This window comes from Prosopis cineraria, unplaced genomic scaffold (genome assembly GCF_029017545.1).
Source record: "Prosopis cineraria cultivar Desert tree isolate PC_DT_omini unplaced genomic scaffold, ASM2901754v1 PC3, whole genome shotgun sequence".
NCBI classification, from domain to species: domain Eukaryota; kingdom Viridiplantae; phylum Streptophyta; class Magnoliopsida; order Fabales; family Fabaceae; genus Prosopis; species Prosopis cineraria.
The window spans coordinates 9,712,233-9,727,832 of NW_026555334.1; the positions used below are offsets into that span (position 1 = coordinate 9,712,233).

General features: G+C 29.7%; 1 protein-coding gene across 3 annotated transcripts in view; it reads left to right on the forward strand.

Annotated features, from left to right (window-relative positions):
* The first annotated feature begins 6,856 nt into the window (after positions 1-6,856).
* Positions 6,857-15,600, forward strand: part of LOC129306217 (uncharacterized) — a 40,552-nt gene continuing 31,808 nt past the window's right edge. Inside the window, exons 1-7 of one of the 3 annotated variants that reach the window (XM_054946683.1) lie at positions 6,857-7,020; positions 7,192-7,218; positions 7,391-7,513; positions 7,709-7,937; positions 8,542-8,613; positions 9,183-9,269; positions 10,247-11,223. In XM_054946683.1, coding sequence (XP_054802658.1) covers positions 6,965-7,020; positions 7,192-7,218; positions 7,391-7,513; positions 7,709-7,937; positions 8,542-8,613; positions 9,183-9,269; positions 10,247-10,933 — 1,281 coding nt within the window. In that variant the 5' untranslated portion in view covers positions 6,857-6,964 and the 3' untranslated portion in view covers positions 10,934-11,223. Of the gene's footprint in view, positions 7,021-7,191; positions 7,219-7,390; positions 7,514-7,708; positions 7,938-8,541; positions 8,614-9,182; positions 9,270-10,246; positions 11,224-15,600 lie in introns of those variants that run through there. The other 2 variants (XM_054946684.1, XM_054946685.1) reach the window with 2 other exon arrangements.

The following is a 15,600-nucleotide window of genomic DNA, read 5'->3' on the forward strand; positions in this document are numbered from 1 at the left end:
CTTCTTGGCATTATAATAACAATTTAGTAGTGCATTGCCTTTCGAAAACATTATTTGAAGTAACTCTAATAACCATGTGAAACTTTGGTCACTCCACCCAGCTCTTGCCTTTAAGGTAACTGGTTTTAAAACCCCAGATAACAAACTAAAATCAGTGCACCTCAGGTATAGAGGCTTCTCTGTGTCAGTGCATAAGTTATCATACACATGTGCTCGTTCAAAAGCCTCTTCCCTAACATCACGGATCATGTCCTCTAACCGATCTTCATTCATTTCTACTCCATCATCAAGATTATCAACTCCCACACATTGAGATATGTTACTATAATTTTTCAATCATTCACCATGCCAAATTCATATTGTATAATTTTTACAAATCCCATCACAAACTAAGTACTCTCTTATTTCAACAACACCTAGTCTCCTCTCATTCAAACAATTAACATAAGGACAATAGAACCTTTCACTATTGTCAACAGCATTTTTCTTAGCAAATTTCAAAAATTCCTTCACCCCATTATCATACTTGTCACTCGTCCATCTAGCATTCATCCAACTACGATCCAGGTGTCACCTCTTAAAGAATATAACTAATGTTATTACCTTCAAACTATTTCAAGAAATTAAGTTCCTAATTAAATTAAGATTTGAAAAAATTTCGATAGAATCTTCCCTGAAAATTGGATCTCCCAAAACTTTTAAAAAAATTTACAAGAGAAAATTAATAATTTTAAACTAAATAAATAATCACATGTAACATCCTGAGGCCTTATGAAGCCACTAACAGCACTTCCAGTAACAATCAATATTATTAAAAACTAAATTTAAGCAAATTAGAGGAAAGAATGAATTCAAAAAAAATTTCGATAGAGTCTCCTCTAAAAATTGGACTTTTCAAAAGTTTTAGAAAATTTTACATGAAAAATTAATAATTTTAAACTAAATAAATGATCATATGCAACACCTGAGGCCTTATGAAGCCACTTACAGCACTCCCAACAACAATCAATATCATTAAAAACTAAATTTAAGCATTATAAAATTTAAAAATTCATATTCAACACATACCTGGGTGGCGACAGCTGCAACAATGGCTCAACACTAAGATAGTGAGAAAGGGAGAAGGAGTGGTGGCAAGGTAGAGGCACTGAGGAGGGGGCAAGAGGGAGGGAGAGGGGGAGGGGGCAGTGAGGGAGGGTTTAAGGGAGGGGACAAAGGGGGGCGACTAAGGGAGGGGGAGGGGGAGGGGGAAGGGGCGGGCGAGGGGACAAAGGGGAGGGAAGGGGGGCAGCCAAGGGAGGGGGAGGGGACTGGGCTGATGAGGGGGAAAGGGCGGCGAGGGAAGGGGAGACGAGGGGGAGGGAGCGAGAGGGAGGAGAGGAACTAAATGGAGGAAGGAGAGTAGGAATTTAAAAAACACTTTTTACACCGGGTGGTCGAGAACTCGTTGTAAAAAGATCACTTTTTACACCGAGTGCTTGGCCACCTGGTGTAAACAGTAGACTTTTTACACCAAGTGCAGGTGTAAAGAGTGATCTTTTTACATCGGGTGCTCGGCCACCCGGTATAAAAAGTGTCAAATAATTTAATATAATTACAAAAATGCCACCGCCTTTATTTTTTCATTGTTTGCCTTCCAACTGATGTAAAAAATATCCCGTAAATTTTATATTTTGTACTAGTGCGAATGGTATTTTAATCCAACATATATGCAACCATCAACTAATAATTGAATTGGTGAAAATAAAATTTTAAAAATAGAAGGCATATTTATATTTTATAACTCTTAACTATTGATTTTAATAGGGATTCACATAGGTTATAAAAAAATCTTTATAATTAGATAAAATAAAGGGGGAAAGTAATATATTTTATTTTAAGGATACTAAAATAATTTTTAATATTTACATTTATTTTTATTCTTAAAAATTAAAACATTCCCACGCATTGCATAGGGCATATTTACATGGGGATGACATGGTTTAGACAAAAATAATTTATGTATATTTATACGGGGATGGTGTGGTATCCTTCTATTAAAATTTTAATCTCACATGTAACGACTATAAGGATAACTTGGGAAACAAAACAAAAGTCTTTCCTTAAAATTTAATTTACACAAAACTAGACATTCTAAAATAGAATAAGTTATTATTTATATTCTTATGTGTATGAACATAACAAATTTTAAAATAAAATATTCTTTATATTTTAATTTGCATAAATTAATAAATTAGAAAGTAAAATATATTGGCATCCCTTTTGTTTTATTAGAGTTATAAATAATTTTTGTTATTTTTAAACCTATACTTTACTATCATTTTTAACACTATTAGGAATAGGAATATTATGTTAAATATTCTAAAATATTTAATTTTTTATTTGTATTTATGGTAAAAAAAATTAAATTATTAATTTACCTTTATAATCCATTTGTCTACCATCTCACTTCCTACTTTTACTTTAAGAATACTAAAATAATTTTTTGATGTTAATATTTATTTTGTAAATATAGTTGTAGGGCTCAATAAAAAAAGTGCATGTGTGATATACAAAGAATTTCATATTACTTTTAAAAATTATTTAAAATATGTTCTAGAAATAGAACCAAAAGGTTTATAAGATAATAAATTTTGGAGTTTTAAATATAATTTTAAATTTTATATATGCATATATAATAAATTTGAAAATAAAATATTCTACTTGATATGGACATCAAATTATAAAAAATATAAATATAAGAAAAAATTATTAGATGAACTCATCTTTTATGGAGTATTTTATTTTAATTTTTGAAACAATAAAATCTTACTCTTATTATTATAACAAGAGTCAACTTTGATCATTATTTAATCACAAAAGAACCTTAACAATTACAATGCAATATATTGTTATTTATTTTATTTTTTAATGTTATAAAAATCTTTCTCTTACTTTTTTTTCATTGTCTTCAAATCAAATAAAACATTAGACTCCATGCATCACACAGGGCTAATATCTGGTTATATATAAAATTAAATTTTTAATTATCTTTCGCTTTCAAGCTACCATCCCAAAAGTTTAATTTGGATTTCTGAGAGAGCTTCTTACCAACTTAAGCTACAGAAACAATACTCTACAATCAAGGATTGATAATTATCATTAATTAATTAACCTTTAATCATGATTAAGGGTTAACACTCTCATTAAACAATATTAATTATAATCAATCCCAAAACTTACTTATATAAGTTGATTTAACTCCCATTAAGCTTAAACACATTGCTAACAAACATGATTAGCTTAAACTTAATTATTTAACATTAAAGTTAAATCTAAACCCCTATTAATGGCTTTTAATGCTACCAACCATTCATATCCATGATTAAAACTATTTAATAACACCTATAAACTCCATTGAGCCTCATTAAACTGGGTATAACTTATCTAGAATTTTAGGTTTCACTCACAACCTAAAAAAACTTGAGTAAATGCATAAAAGGAGAAGAGAAGGGGAGAATGGAATTTTACTTAAGAGATTGAAAGGCCAAAAATTCTCTAAATGGATGCTAAAACAGAACTATATTATCTCCTACTATCCTCTCTCTTAAACTCTCTCTCCTTTCTCCTATTTTCCTATTTGCATCCCTGGTGATTTTGCTCCCTTTCTTTTCATTTTTTTAATATCTCTCATATAATATATATATATATATATTTAAAATTTTTCTATTAATTCTAAGTTTTATAATATTCCTTATTGAAAGCTTTTTATGATTGATTCTTTGACATAAGAAAATGAATTTATTTTCAATGGCCAACATATATAAGGTGTTAATTTTTGTATATAATTGTTTGTGTGTCACTTATCTTGGCATAAGAAGTAAGAAAAAGTTTAAAAAATTGATAAGATGCCTTTTTTAAAATAATTATATATATAAAATTAATTTGTATGATAAAAGTTAAAAAAAATTAAATCTTTTTGCATAAGAGTATAATGATAACTTAATCATTACCTCTTCTTTCTTCTTCTCTTAAACCAAACAAATGATCATTAAAACCTCTCACCTCTTCTCCCTTTCAATAAAAGCAAATAAGATAACATAAAAATATTATCCTCCCCTCTCCTCATCTCGCTCCCCTTGAACCATCACACGCTCAATATATAAGAATATATATATATATATATATATATATAAAACATTAACAATGAACTATATAAAAAGAAAACATCAACACCATCTTTTATTTGATTCATGCCAGCATATAATTAATATAAGTTTTAATATTAAATTTTTTATTAGTATTTAATGATTAGTTTTAAATTACTTAAATTAATAATATTTATTAAATAAAAAATTTAAATTACTGGTTCCACCCTTGTGGATGGAAGACCAATATTTTAAATTCTAAACAATTAAGAGTCCATTTAGATTCATCACATTTAACTTTTTGAAGTAATTTTTTTTTTATATTTAAAAAGTCAAATGTTGTTTGATTATTTTAAAACTCTCCCAAAATGACTTTCTAAAAGTACATTCAAAAGCAATTAAAATTGTGAATTTGTTAATGTAACTTAGCAAAGCTTTTCAAAAGCACATTGACATTTTCTTTTGTCAAATTGCTTTGAAACATTCCAGAAAAATGACCTATTTGCATGTGATTTGATGATTGTTTTGTTCAATTACACGGCACTACACAAGCAAAATTATTTGGCAGCAGTTTTTTTTACGATGCTTCCATTCTAATAAGGGGGGATTTTTTTTGTATCAAATTATTTTGCTTCCATTCGAGGACTTTTCTTTTAGAGCAAAATTATTTTTTTATTTTCCTTTCTTTTTTCCCTGGGTCAATGAGTTTTTTTTTTTTCATCTCATCCGTTATTTCTTTTTACATTAAGTTCTCCTTATTAAGTGATAAGGTTATTAAAATTAAGGAAAATAAATTATTAATAATTATTTTGTTATATATGGACATTACTGATTTATACCTAATATAGAGAAATACGGTAAGGAATAATCTCTCCATCTAAATTTACAAAACATTCTTTTTTTTTCTTTATAAAATTACACATATAAACCAATTCATTAAATAGAATTTATAAGGGAATTTTTTATAAGACATTTTAATTGAAGATGAAGCATTTAGATAATAAAAAGGATAAGAAAGAAAAATTAATATCTTTTTTTATAATTATACATTTAAAATAGATATTTCACTATATATAATTTAAATAATTTTTAATTTATTAAATGGACTTTAAAAATATATTTAAATATAAATTTAATTTTTAATTTGTTAAACTGACTTTTAAAAAATATATTTAAATATAAATGTATTTACAATAATTAATTTTTATCAAATGAATTTTTACTAAATTAATTTTAATAAATAAAAAATTAAATACACACAAAAAATTCTTTTTTATATAATTAAAATTTTTTTAACAAATTTAAATTAAAAAAAGAATAAAAATAAAATAGAATTAAATTATAAATTTTTTGATATACTAAATTCATGCATTATTTATTATTTAATATGTATATTTATCTATAATGATTTAAAATAACTCTCATAAAAATATTCATTGCAAAAGTGCTTTTTCTTTTTTCTTTTTAACTCCACCATCTGTTCGACCCTTGTTCAAGGAACCCTGCATAAAGCTGGCAAGAGTCATCAAAACTCCACCATCTCCGATCATCTTCATGAAGCCTTACTCCGAAGCCGACCAGGGTCTCTCTTTTTCTTTTCTTCCCTTTCCCTCCACTTCCCTCATCTCCACCATTCAAATTTTTTATTAAATAATTTTTTTAAATGAAAAAAATTAATGAATGGTGGAGATGGAAAAAAGTGGAGGGAAATGGAGGAAAAGGACGTGGAGAGACCCACTTTCCCGAAGCGTTACCAGACCGCAAGATTGCCATAAAGTCTCAGCCTTGGCTCTAACAATAGCAGCATCACAAGCAAGACAGAAAAAGCCAGGGGAAAAAAAACTCATCAAGAGGAGCTAGCGATTCGTAATCTCATGAGGTGTGGCGGAGTTAAGCAAATCAAGTGGTCGGTGGAAGACCGGTCACCACCATGGACTGCTCAACCTTTTGCTGGAACAGAGGTGGAGAAGTTCAAACCTAAAGGACCCTGAGATGCCGTCAGCGAAGATCAGAACCAAGGTCAAGGAAGATTAGAACCAGGTAGCGGCGGAACAAAGAAATTGAAACAAAACTATAGCGACTAACAAGATCGAACTTGGAGAAGCTTTTTGTGGTGTTGTCGGTGATGGTTTGTCAAAAGCTGGAGGTTGAAGGGCGATGGTGACGATGAAGGTGTTGGAGAGGGCAAAATGGGATTCCATGGAAAAGAATCCGATTCTTAGGAGTGAGGAGGGAATCTGATTCCAAGAATTTTGGTAGAATTTAAGATTCTTAAGAATCCTAAATATGTCATACCAAACCAGCATTGGCCAGGATTCCATGTCTGGTTCCATTTCCTTACTCTCAATCCTTGGATACCAAACGGGCCTAAGAGAAAGCATAGTGAACCGAATAGAACGTCTGTTAAAAGGAATTAGATAAAGAAGTATTTAATAACCCATTCGGTGCCTAGGGAAAATAACAGAAGGAGTTGGAAAAAATAGCCCAAAAACAGAAGAAAGCAATGTGAACACAACGTTTCTTTAGGTTTGAACGCAAGGGGATTTAAACATACAGATTTGTGACCAATCAAATTTAAAATAAAATTGAAATCAACCAATGAAAAATAAGGAAAATGTTGGCCAATCAATCGCAAGCTACGGACTTTGAATAAAGACAGTTGATGATTTGACTAAAGACAGTAGATGACTAACCCACTATACAGTCTACACGACGACACTTCTCTTCTTCCCCCTCGGCCTTTTCCTTCTCGACGAAGTCTTCTTCACAATTCTTCATTAAATCCTCTGCAGATTCGACCTCGTCACCGTCAAACAAGATTGTAGCTCCGATCCTATATGGCTTCTTTCTGGTGCCTCAAACTCCTCCTTAGATGCATTGATTTTCTTTCATGGTATGCTCTTTCTATATGCCTGCATTTATGGTATATACTTTCTGCTTCTTAATCTGTATTCTTTGCCCATTTATATATCCTCGCTTTTGCAGTTCCATGTTCTTAAATACTTAATCGTCTCTCTAACCCCCCACTTTTTGATTGTTGACTCTCTGTTGTTCTCATTTATAGGCCCGTTCTTGCTTTGGCTTATCCCCTGTAAGTTTCTCTCTCTGTCAAACCTGCAATTTGCTAATAAGAAAAATACCCAGAATATGCCAATTGATGAATATAAAGATGAGCATTATCTGTATATTTCCTTTGAATTATCATGCCAGTGATAAGTGATGCTGTTTTTGTTGTTTATGATGATGGTGTTATGTGGTGAAAGATGTGCTTCCATTGAAGCAATTGAGAATGATAGCCATTCAGACACTCGGAATTTGATGTCCTATTGGATACTTCTCTCACTGATATACCTCTTTGAGTATGCTTTTCTCCAGCTTCTTCAATGGTAAATCATTTTTACTCTCTACCATTTGACAAAAAGCTTCACTTTTCTATCTATCAGTTGATAATCTTCTTTAATTGATCAGAATTTACTGGTTTTATCATATCATCTGTAGTAAGAAATGCTTTAATTATGATATCAGATTACGGTTCTGAACCAATCTTACTTTCAATTTGCCTTCCTCATCTTCAACATCAGGTTTCAGTACTGGCATTACATGAAGCTAATGATTGTTGTCTGCCTCATGACGCCGGACTTTGGAAAAGCTGCTTATGTCTATAATCACCTCATTCGTTCATGTGTCATCATAAGCAGATTCAACAACTGGAAGAAGATATTTGTCGAGAAAGAAGACTTTATAATGCAGGCTGAGAAGTACATGACACAGAATGGAACTGAAGCGTTAGAGAAACTCATTGCTAGCAAGGTATAAATCACCACACACACACACACACACACACACACACACACACACATCAGGTATATGTATGTGTATTGGAGTACAAATGAAACAAGTCTTCTCTGCTATTACTTAGGGTTAAGAGAGGTTTGGTACATCAATGTAAAATATAAGACTCCAACAAGCTATTCTATTTATTAGCTATGTATAGTACGACTCATTCCTCAAACTCTCAGCAATGCATGGGATACACATCTAGTTGTTATTGAAGATTTTCATGGAAAGCATAGAACAATTGGTATTTTATTTTATGAAAGATGACAAAGCTAAAAGTGGTGTTATTGAAATGGGATTATCCTATGCCTCTTGATATTTTGGATACTCAGGTTACTCAATTTGGACAACAGTATACCAAAGCATGGGCATCGTAGATACCACCTAATATTTGAGATACTTGAGTTGAAATGAGTGAACCAAATGCCTTCATAAAAGGGATGCATGCTGGTTTTTAATCCATAGTTGGCATGGTTGAGTTCAAAAGTACTCACCGCCAGTCTTATTCAAGTTGCCTACTTGGTTTGAGTCTTGACTACTGAGGAATTAAGACAATCATCATTTTCTTTTACTGCAGAGCACAGAGCAAAGTCTTAATGCAGAAGCAAAAAAAGCAGTTCCAACTACTGAGAAGAATGAAATCCTGAAGGTGAAGTTTTTATGTCATTCTTGTCATCCATTCATTGGTATTTTATAGAACATTAATAAAGTGTGGTTTGCAATGGTGTCTTCTTATGCCTCTTGTTATTGTGGATGACTTGGAGCATCTCGGATATAAAACAAGTTCTTTTAAGAGTTTTAGGAAAGAAAAAGTTGCAAACCAATTCCAATCTGTAGATGTGTGGGTTGAATTTGAATTTACTCATTTCCTTTCATCTAAGTTGCCTACTTATTTTATGTGAATCTTGATTGCTGAAGAATTAAGCCAGTTAACCTTTTCTTCTACTGATGAACACAGCACAAAATCTTGATACAGAAACAAGAAGAACAGTTCCAACCATTGGAAAGAATGAAATGCAACAGATGAATTTCTTGTGTAATTCTTGTCTTTTTATTGCCAGTTTCAAACATGACAAATATGAAACCTTTACTGGGTTGAAGTGTTTGATAAATGAAGAGCAAGAATGTTGCTTTTCTTCCCCATCTTTTAGTAGTGCTAGGAGATCATTTACAATTGTCTGAAAGATCTTATTTTTCTACTTAATTGCCTTTGCACAGACAAATATAGGGATGCTTCACATGGAACAGGAAGATATCAAAGATTTGGAGATGATTGAAGAAGAGGAAGTTTCTGAAGTCAAACAAGTAAGATTTCTTATCATTTTCAAGTAAAAGAAAGAGTTTTCCCCAATGCTAGGTAATTCTGGAGTTGCTTATTTGCAAATAGCTTAGGTCTGTCAATACTTGTAGTTGCTGGCAGTTTTCCTCCTTCTTTGTGCTTGCTGGAAAAGGAGTTGGGAATAAAAAAGTGGAAAACAAGTGATAATGATATGAACAATGATTAATATTATTGGAAGAAACCAATCAAGTTGTGATTACGTGCTGAGGAGTTAGAGCAATTTTCAACGTGTTTTAGATTCAATGCTCTGCTTCTTCATGTACAAAAAAGAATGTTTGACACGAATATGATTCAATTTATTCTTAAAATTTGTTATCTATGGAACACTGATGGATTGACTATTGGGTAGGTTACAAAAACATTCCGTAGTTTTGCTGAAATTTTATAAACCTCCCATCAATTCTCAAAACTCTTACAAACTTTTCATGAGTTTTGGTAACTTTACTCATATATCCGTTCTATTTTTAAAACTTACACAAACCTCTCACAAGTTTTGTTGGAACTAGATAGGTCTCCCATTTATTGTCAAATGTAAGCAAACTCTTCTAAAAATAAAAATGAAGTCTATATACAACAACAACAACAACAACAAGTTTTTATCCCACTAGGTGGGGTCGGCTATATAGATTGCAAGACGTCATTGTACTCTATCAAATGAAGTCTGTATAATTGTAGCAAAATTCAGGGGAGGTCCTTATACTTTACTTTTTGTTTTTAGTGAATTTGCGGAGGTTCTGAAAACAAATGGAATGTTTACATAATTTTATTATTTTCCACTTATATTTCTAGATTGGGAAGATTACTTGGTTATATATTCCCCTTCTCTTGCATGCATGAGTAACCATTACTCAGTTTTAAAGACTGTACTAAAAATAGACTAAATGTGTATACTTTCTATCTTTTTAGGTTCATTATCTTCCCTAATTTTCACCTCTATGCCAAGTTTTCAACATTGCAGGCTAATACAGCCTTGTGCAGCCTCAAATCAAATGAAAGTACGTCATCTTCCACAGTGAAAACCCAAAAAATGGCGGCAGACACAGAAGGAGGAGCATATCCTCAGATTTCTGCACTTGAGAATGTACAAAAAGAGTGGACTTGTGCCATATGTCAGTTGACAATGCCTTCTGAAGCTAATTTGAATTCCCACCTGCAAGGATGGAAGCATAAGGCTGCTTGCGAAGCACTGAAAGCGAAGAAAACTGAAGGAAAGGCAGCGGCGACTGACTCAGGAAACAGAGTATCTGATCAGAGTTCTGTGTCTGATGTACAGAAAAAGTGGACTTGTGATATGTGCCAGGTTAGAACTACTTGCGAAGCAAATTTGAATTCCCACCTGCAAGGAAAGCAGCATAGGGCTGCTTGCGAAGCACTGAAAGCGAAGAAAACCAGAGGAAAAGCGGCGGCAACTGACACAGGAGACAAAGCATCTCATCAGAGTTCCAGGTCCAAGAATGTACAGAAAGAGTGGAATTGTCAGAAGAACACTGGAACTTCAGTTGGAATGAACAGTTCCAGATTAAGATGTTACACGTGTAATGTAAAGTGCACAAGTGAAGTCGACTTGGCTTCTCACTTGCGGGGCAAGAAACACTTGGCTCAAAGCCAAATTCTTGGTGATCCGAGCTAGTAAAAGAGTCATCTGCTTCAGAATTCTTCTTTTTCCAGCATATTTATATGGGGGCTATAGAGTTCTGTACATGGACATTGTTAAAGTTATGATACTGCAAAATTTCTTATGTTTTGTCAGAAAGATTTATTTTTTTTATTTTTTTTGGGGGCCTCTGCCATTAACCCTCCAGGCACTTGATCATGAGTGGCTAGCAAATGTTATATACGTAAGATACAAGATTCTTTGGTATTTTGCTCAAGAGCACTCTCTCTTGTGATGCCAGCAAAGGAGAATTTTACTTGATATTAGTCTGAATCTTTTTTGACACACTTGGGATCTTATCAATTTTCAAATGATAATTTTAAAATATTTTTATGATGTTAATTTTAATTTTTTTTCCTTCAAATTATTTTTATGGAGATAATTATATGAGATATACTCCTTCTAGTTTTATTCATAAGAAATTATCTTATTCTCACCAGTAAATTATTTATTCCTTTCACATAGCAATCTTTATTCCATCCAAGCATCGATATTCCTTTCACATGAATGCACGTTACATCCATCATGTCTTTTTTTTTAAAAAAAAAAAAATAAATTATAAGATATTTTAAATTATAAGCAGAATAAAATAAATATATTAAATCATTTTGATATAAGATTTTTTTTGGTTGCCATATAAGAATTATTATTTCAATTTGTTTATACTTTTCTGACTTATGATATACAATTATTTCATTTTATAAAACTCATTCACAATTTTATTCTCATTCACATTCAAATTCTTGTTCATGAAAACATTATTCTTAATCAACCAAGGGATATTATAATCAACTGATTAAATTTTCTTTACATTCCGAAATTATTCTATATTCTGTGAAAATTAACACAATTTACAATGTATATGACGTTTAATATATATATTTATTGCTCAATTATTTTTTAAAACATAATATTCAATCTGTGCTTCGTCCATTCACTATTTCATGCATGCTAGCAGGTTCGGAGTTAGAAAAAAAAATATTTAAAAATAAAAAAATTTGGAAGTTAAAATAGTTTAAAAAATTTAAAATGTCGTACTTTTTTTTTAAAAATTGATATTAGAGGAATTATTTGTTCTACACAACTTTAAAATTGTGGTTGAGCCGCAATGGTTTTAAAAATGGAAATTTAGTTAAGACTATCTTGATTACAATTGTTCGAAAATTGAGTTTTAGTCTTTTACACTTTTACTTGTAATTAAACAATCCCGTATCATTAATTAAACAATCATCTGTAGTTAACTATAATTATAAAAATCGTAGCTAGATTATTGTTTGACAAAATCATATCTTTTATAATATATTTCCTCTCATCAAATTATGTCACATTAGTTCTTATCACCTTGCTGTGACAGATTTAAGGATGAACTTCCACTCCTTAACGCAGAAAACAGACGGAGCCACTTAAAATGAAATAAAATAGATGGGCTTGTTTCAAAATTTGCTAAAAGTATAAGGATCAAAAAATTAATTTTTCCAAAAAGTTTGGAGTTGCTGAATTATTCCCACGAAAATATATCTTCTATTAGTTTAATGTGCCTTTGTTCGGGTTAAAAACATAATTTGTGCCTCAAGCACAACTATTTGAACTATAAAAAAATAATAATAATTTTGTCATAAGTCTATCAATGTCTTCTAAAGGGAAGGAAGTTATAAAAAACTTGATCAAGCATTAGGAGTGTCCATAGAATGAGACCAAAACCAGAACACCATTGTATTGTGCCTCATCCTGAAAAATAACTAGGATCAAATTTTGGTTCCCGTCTTGTCACATTTTGAAAGTTATCCCTTCTCATTAGGAATTCCAAAAACCATAATAATTTCAAATCAATTATTGAATTATATCAATCATAACTGTAAGTGTAAAATTTAAAGTTAAGTATGCATGAGACATAATATATTATGATAGCAATTACAAGTAATATTAAGGCTACAACAGTAAAAGCAACAGCAACAAATAAGTTAGGCACAAATCAACTTATTGTTCTTTTTTTTAGTTGAGATGTGTTAAGTTAATGACTCTTGCCAAAATAAAGCAAGAAATACGATGTAAATAAAAATTATTAAATATAAATATATAAGAATAAATTATATTAATATAATTAATATATTATAAAGAAAGAGATTACCTTGTAGTCTTGTATTGCTTACTCTGTATCATTAAAATTAAGAAAATATAACTTTGAGTCATTGTATTTTACTCAAGTTTTGTTATAGGTTCTTGCACTTTTTTTCAATATTTTAGATTCCTACACTTTTATTTTTTGAAGTTGAAACACTGAAAAACAAAAGTGTAGAGACCTAAAATACGAATAAAAAGTGTAGAAATTTATAGCAAAACTCGAGCAAAATGCAATGATCCAAAGTTATGTTTTTCCTTAAAATTATCAATATAAAAAGTTTTTAGTTCGAAATTATAATTAATGTAAGTATAAATTATATGACTAAAATGTATAAAACTTCCTTAAACTTTGAAGCAGTTGTTTGTAATTCCTCTCACCTTTAAATGTTTAAAATTAACCCCCATAATCTTAATTTTGTTTTTCAAAGCCTTTTTTCGTAAGGGTTAAAATTTTATTTAAATAAAAAATGTTATTAAACAAAATACTTACTCTATCCCAAATTATAAGATATTTTTAGATAAAATCTCACATTCCAATAAAGCTTATTAAATATACTTTACAATCTTACTTTTTCAAAATAAAAATATAAACTTTTAAAAATATACTTCATTTAATACTATATTCATGAAAGAATATTGAAGAGAAAGAATATATAAGAAGGATAATATTGAAAAAGTATCATTAATGAAACTTTATTTTCATCAAAATATCTTATATTTTGAAACGTTAAATTTTCTTTAAAAGTGTCTTATAATTTAAAACGCGGGGAGTATTATGTTGTAGAACTATGACTAATGATAGAAATGGAAAAAATATATTTGGGAGAGCTACCCCATTTAGGGCCCATAGAGCTCAAATTTAGATTAGTCCTGTCAGCTTTGGACATCGAATAGTTGTACCCAAAAAAATTTCTTATATTTTTTGGATAGTTAAGCCATTGATAGCAAAAAAAGGAAATAAATAATTATTATCATATAAAATTTTAAATATTTACTTTTATATCAGTTTTATTCATTTTTTTGTTATCAATGGTGTATAATTTTCTTATATAAAAGGATATATTAATCTAACTTGATAATATTTAAAATTTTAAATATTTTAGCCATGTGAATTACATTAATCTAACTTGAAAATATAAATAAAAATTTATCATTTAAAACAATAAAATTATGCACTATTGATTAGAAACAAAATGCATAAAACTAATATAAATGTAAATAATTTAAATTTTATATAGGGATTTGAGGATTTGAAAAAATTAAATTAAAGGTTGATGAGATTAATTTTAAAATTTTAAAGGTGAGGGGGTTTATATGCAATTATTTCAAAGCTTATGAAAGTTTTATGTATTTTAGTCCAATTATATTAATATAATTAATGTATTTAATATATATTTTTAAAATAAAAATAATATATATATATATATATATACATATATAATATTTGAGATGAGACGGTTATCCCAATTTTTTTTTAGGTTGGAAAAGATCAATCCCAATATGACTGGAAAAAATATGAGGTTGAATACCCCTATTAAGCATGTATCACTTTTATAAGGAGACAAAAGTGAAAAAACATGGAAAAAAACTGCAGCTATTAGCCTTAAAAAGCGAAGCATGTACCATGAAAAAAAAAAATGCCACTTAATGCCTATAAAAGAAGGGAGCCACTGAAACTCACACAACTTTTTAAATCTACACATATCTACATAATCTCTCATAAGATTTCAGTAGGCTCAAATTATAATCAACTTAAAAGCATCTCAAATGTTTCAATATTTGATTTGATCAAACTATATATATTTTCCTTAAATAAATTTGACACAATGCCCTTAATTGAAAGGAAGTAAATAATGATTCTCCTTTTCATGCAAAGTGACTTAAAATGAAACTTTTATATGAGACTTAAAGGATAAAAATACTAATAAGATTAGACTTCATCTTCAAGTTGAACAAAATAGGGGATTGAGTTTTTAGATCACTTGGTTTGGTCTAATTCTATAAAATTATTTAAATTTAATTATAATTATTTTTATTTTTTAATATAATTGAATGCAAAGCTTGAAACCTAATTGTTAGACGTAGCTCATTTTTTAATTTCCTACTTCTCTTCTCTTCATCCTCTTTATATATGCGTATATAATTTTTTTTTTTATAGATACATCAAGTGTAGTTGATGCTAAATGTGATGATTGTGTGAAAATCAGTTGAAGTTTGTTGTCAATTTGTTGTTGTAATGTATTTTAGACATGTTAAAAGCTACTAAATATTGTTATGGATTATAATTGAATACTTTTTGTTGTTATTGAAAATGGTTATAGATTTATTATAATTATTTTTTATGCTTTGTGACAAAATTTCATATAATTATAAGTATTTTTATTATCTTAATTAAATTTATCATGTTAAAATAAATTGTTTCTCTTCATTAAAGAAACGAAAGAAAAAAAGAAGAGAAATATTAGATTATCGAGACCAGTTTTCTAATTTTATAGATCAAGTCTAGTTCTATTCAATTTCGG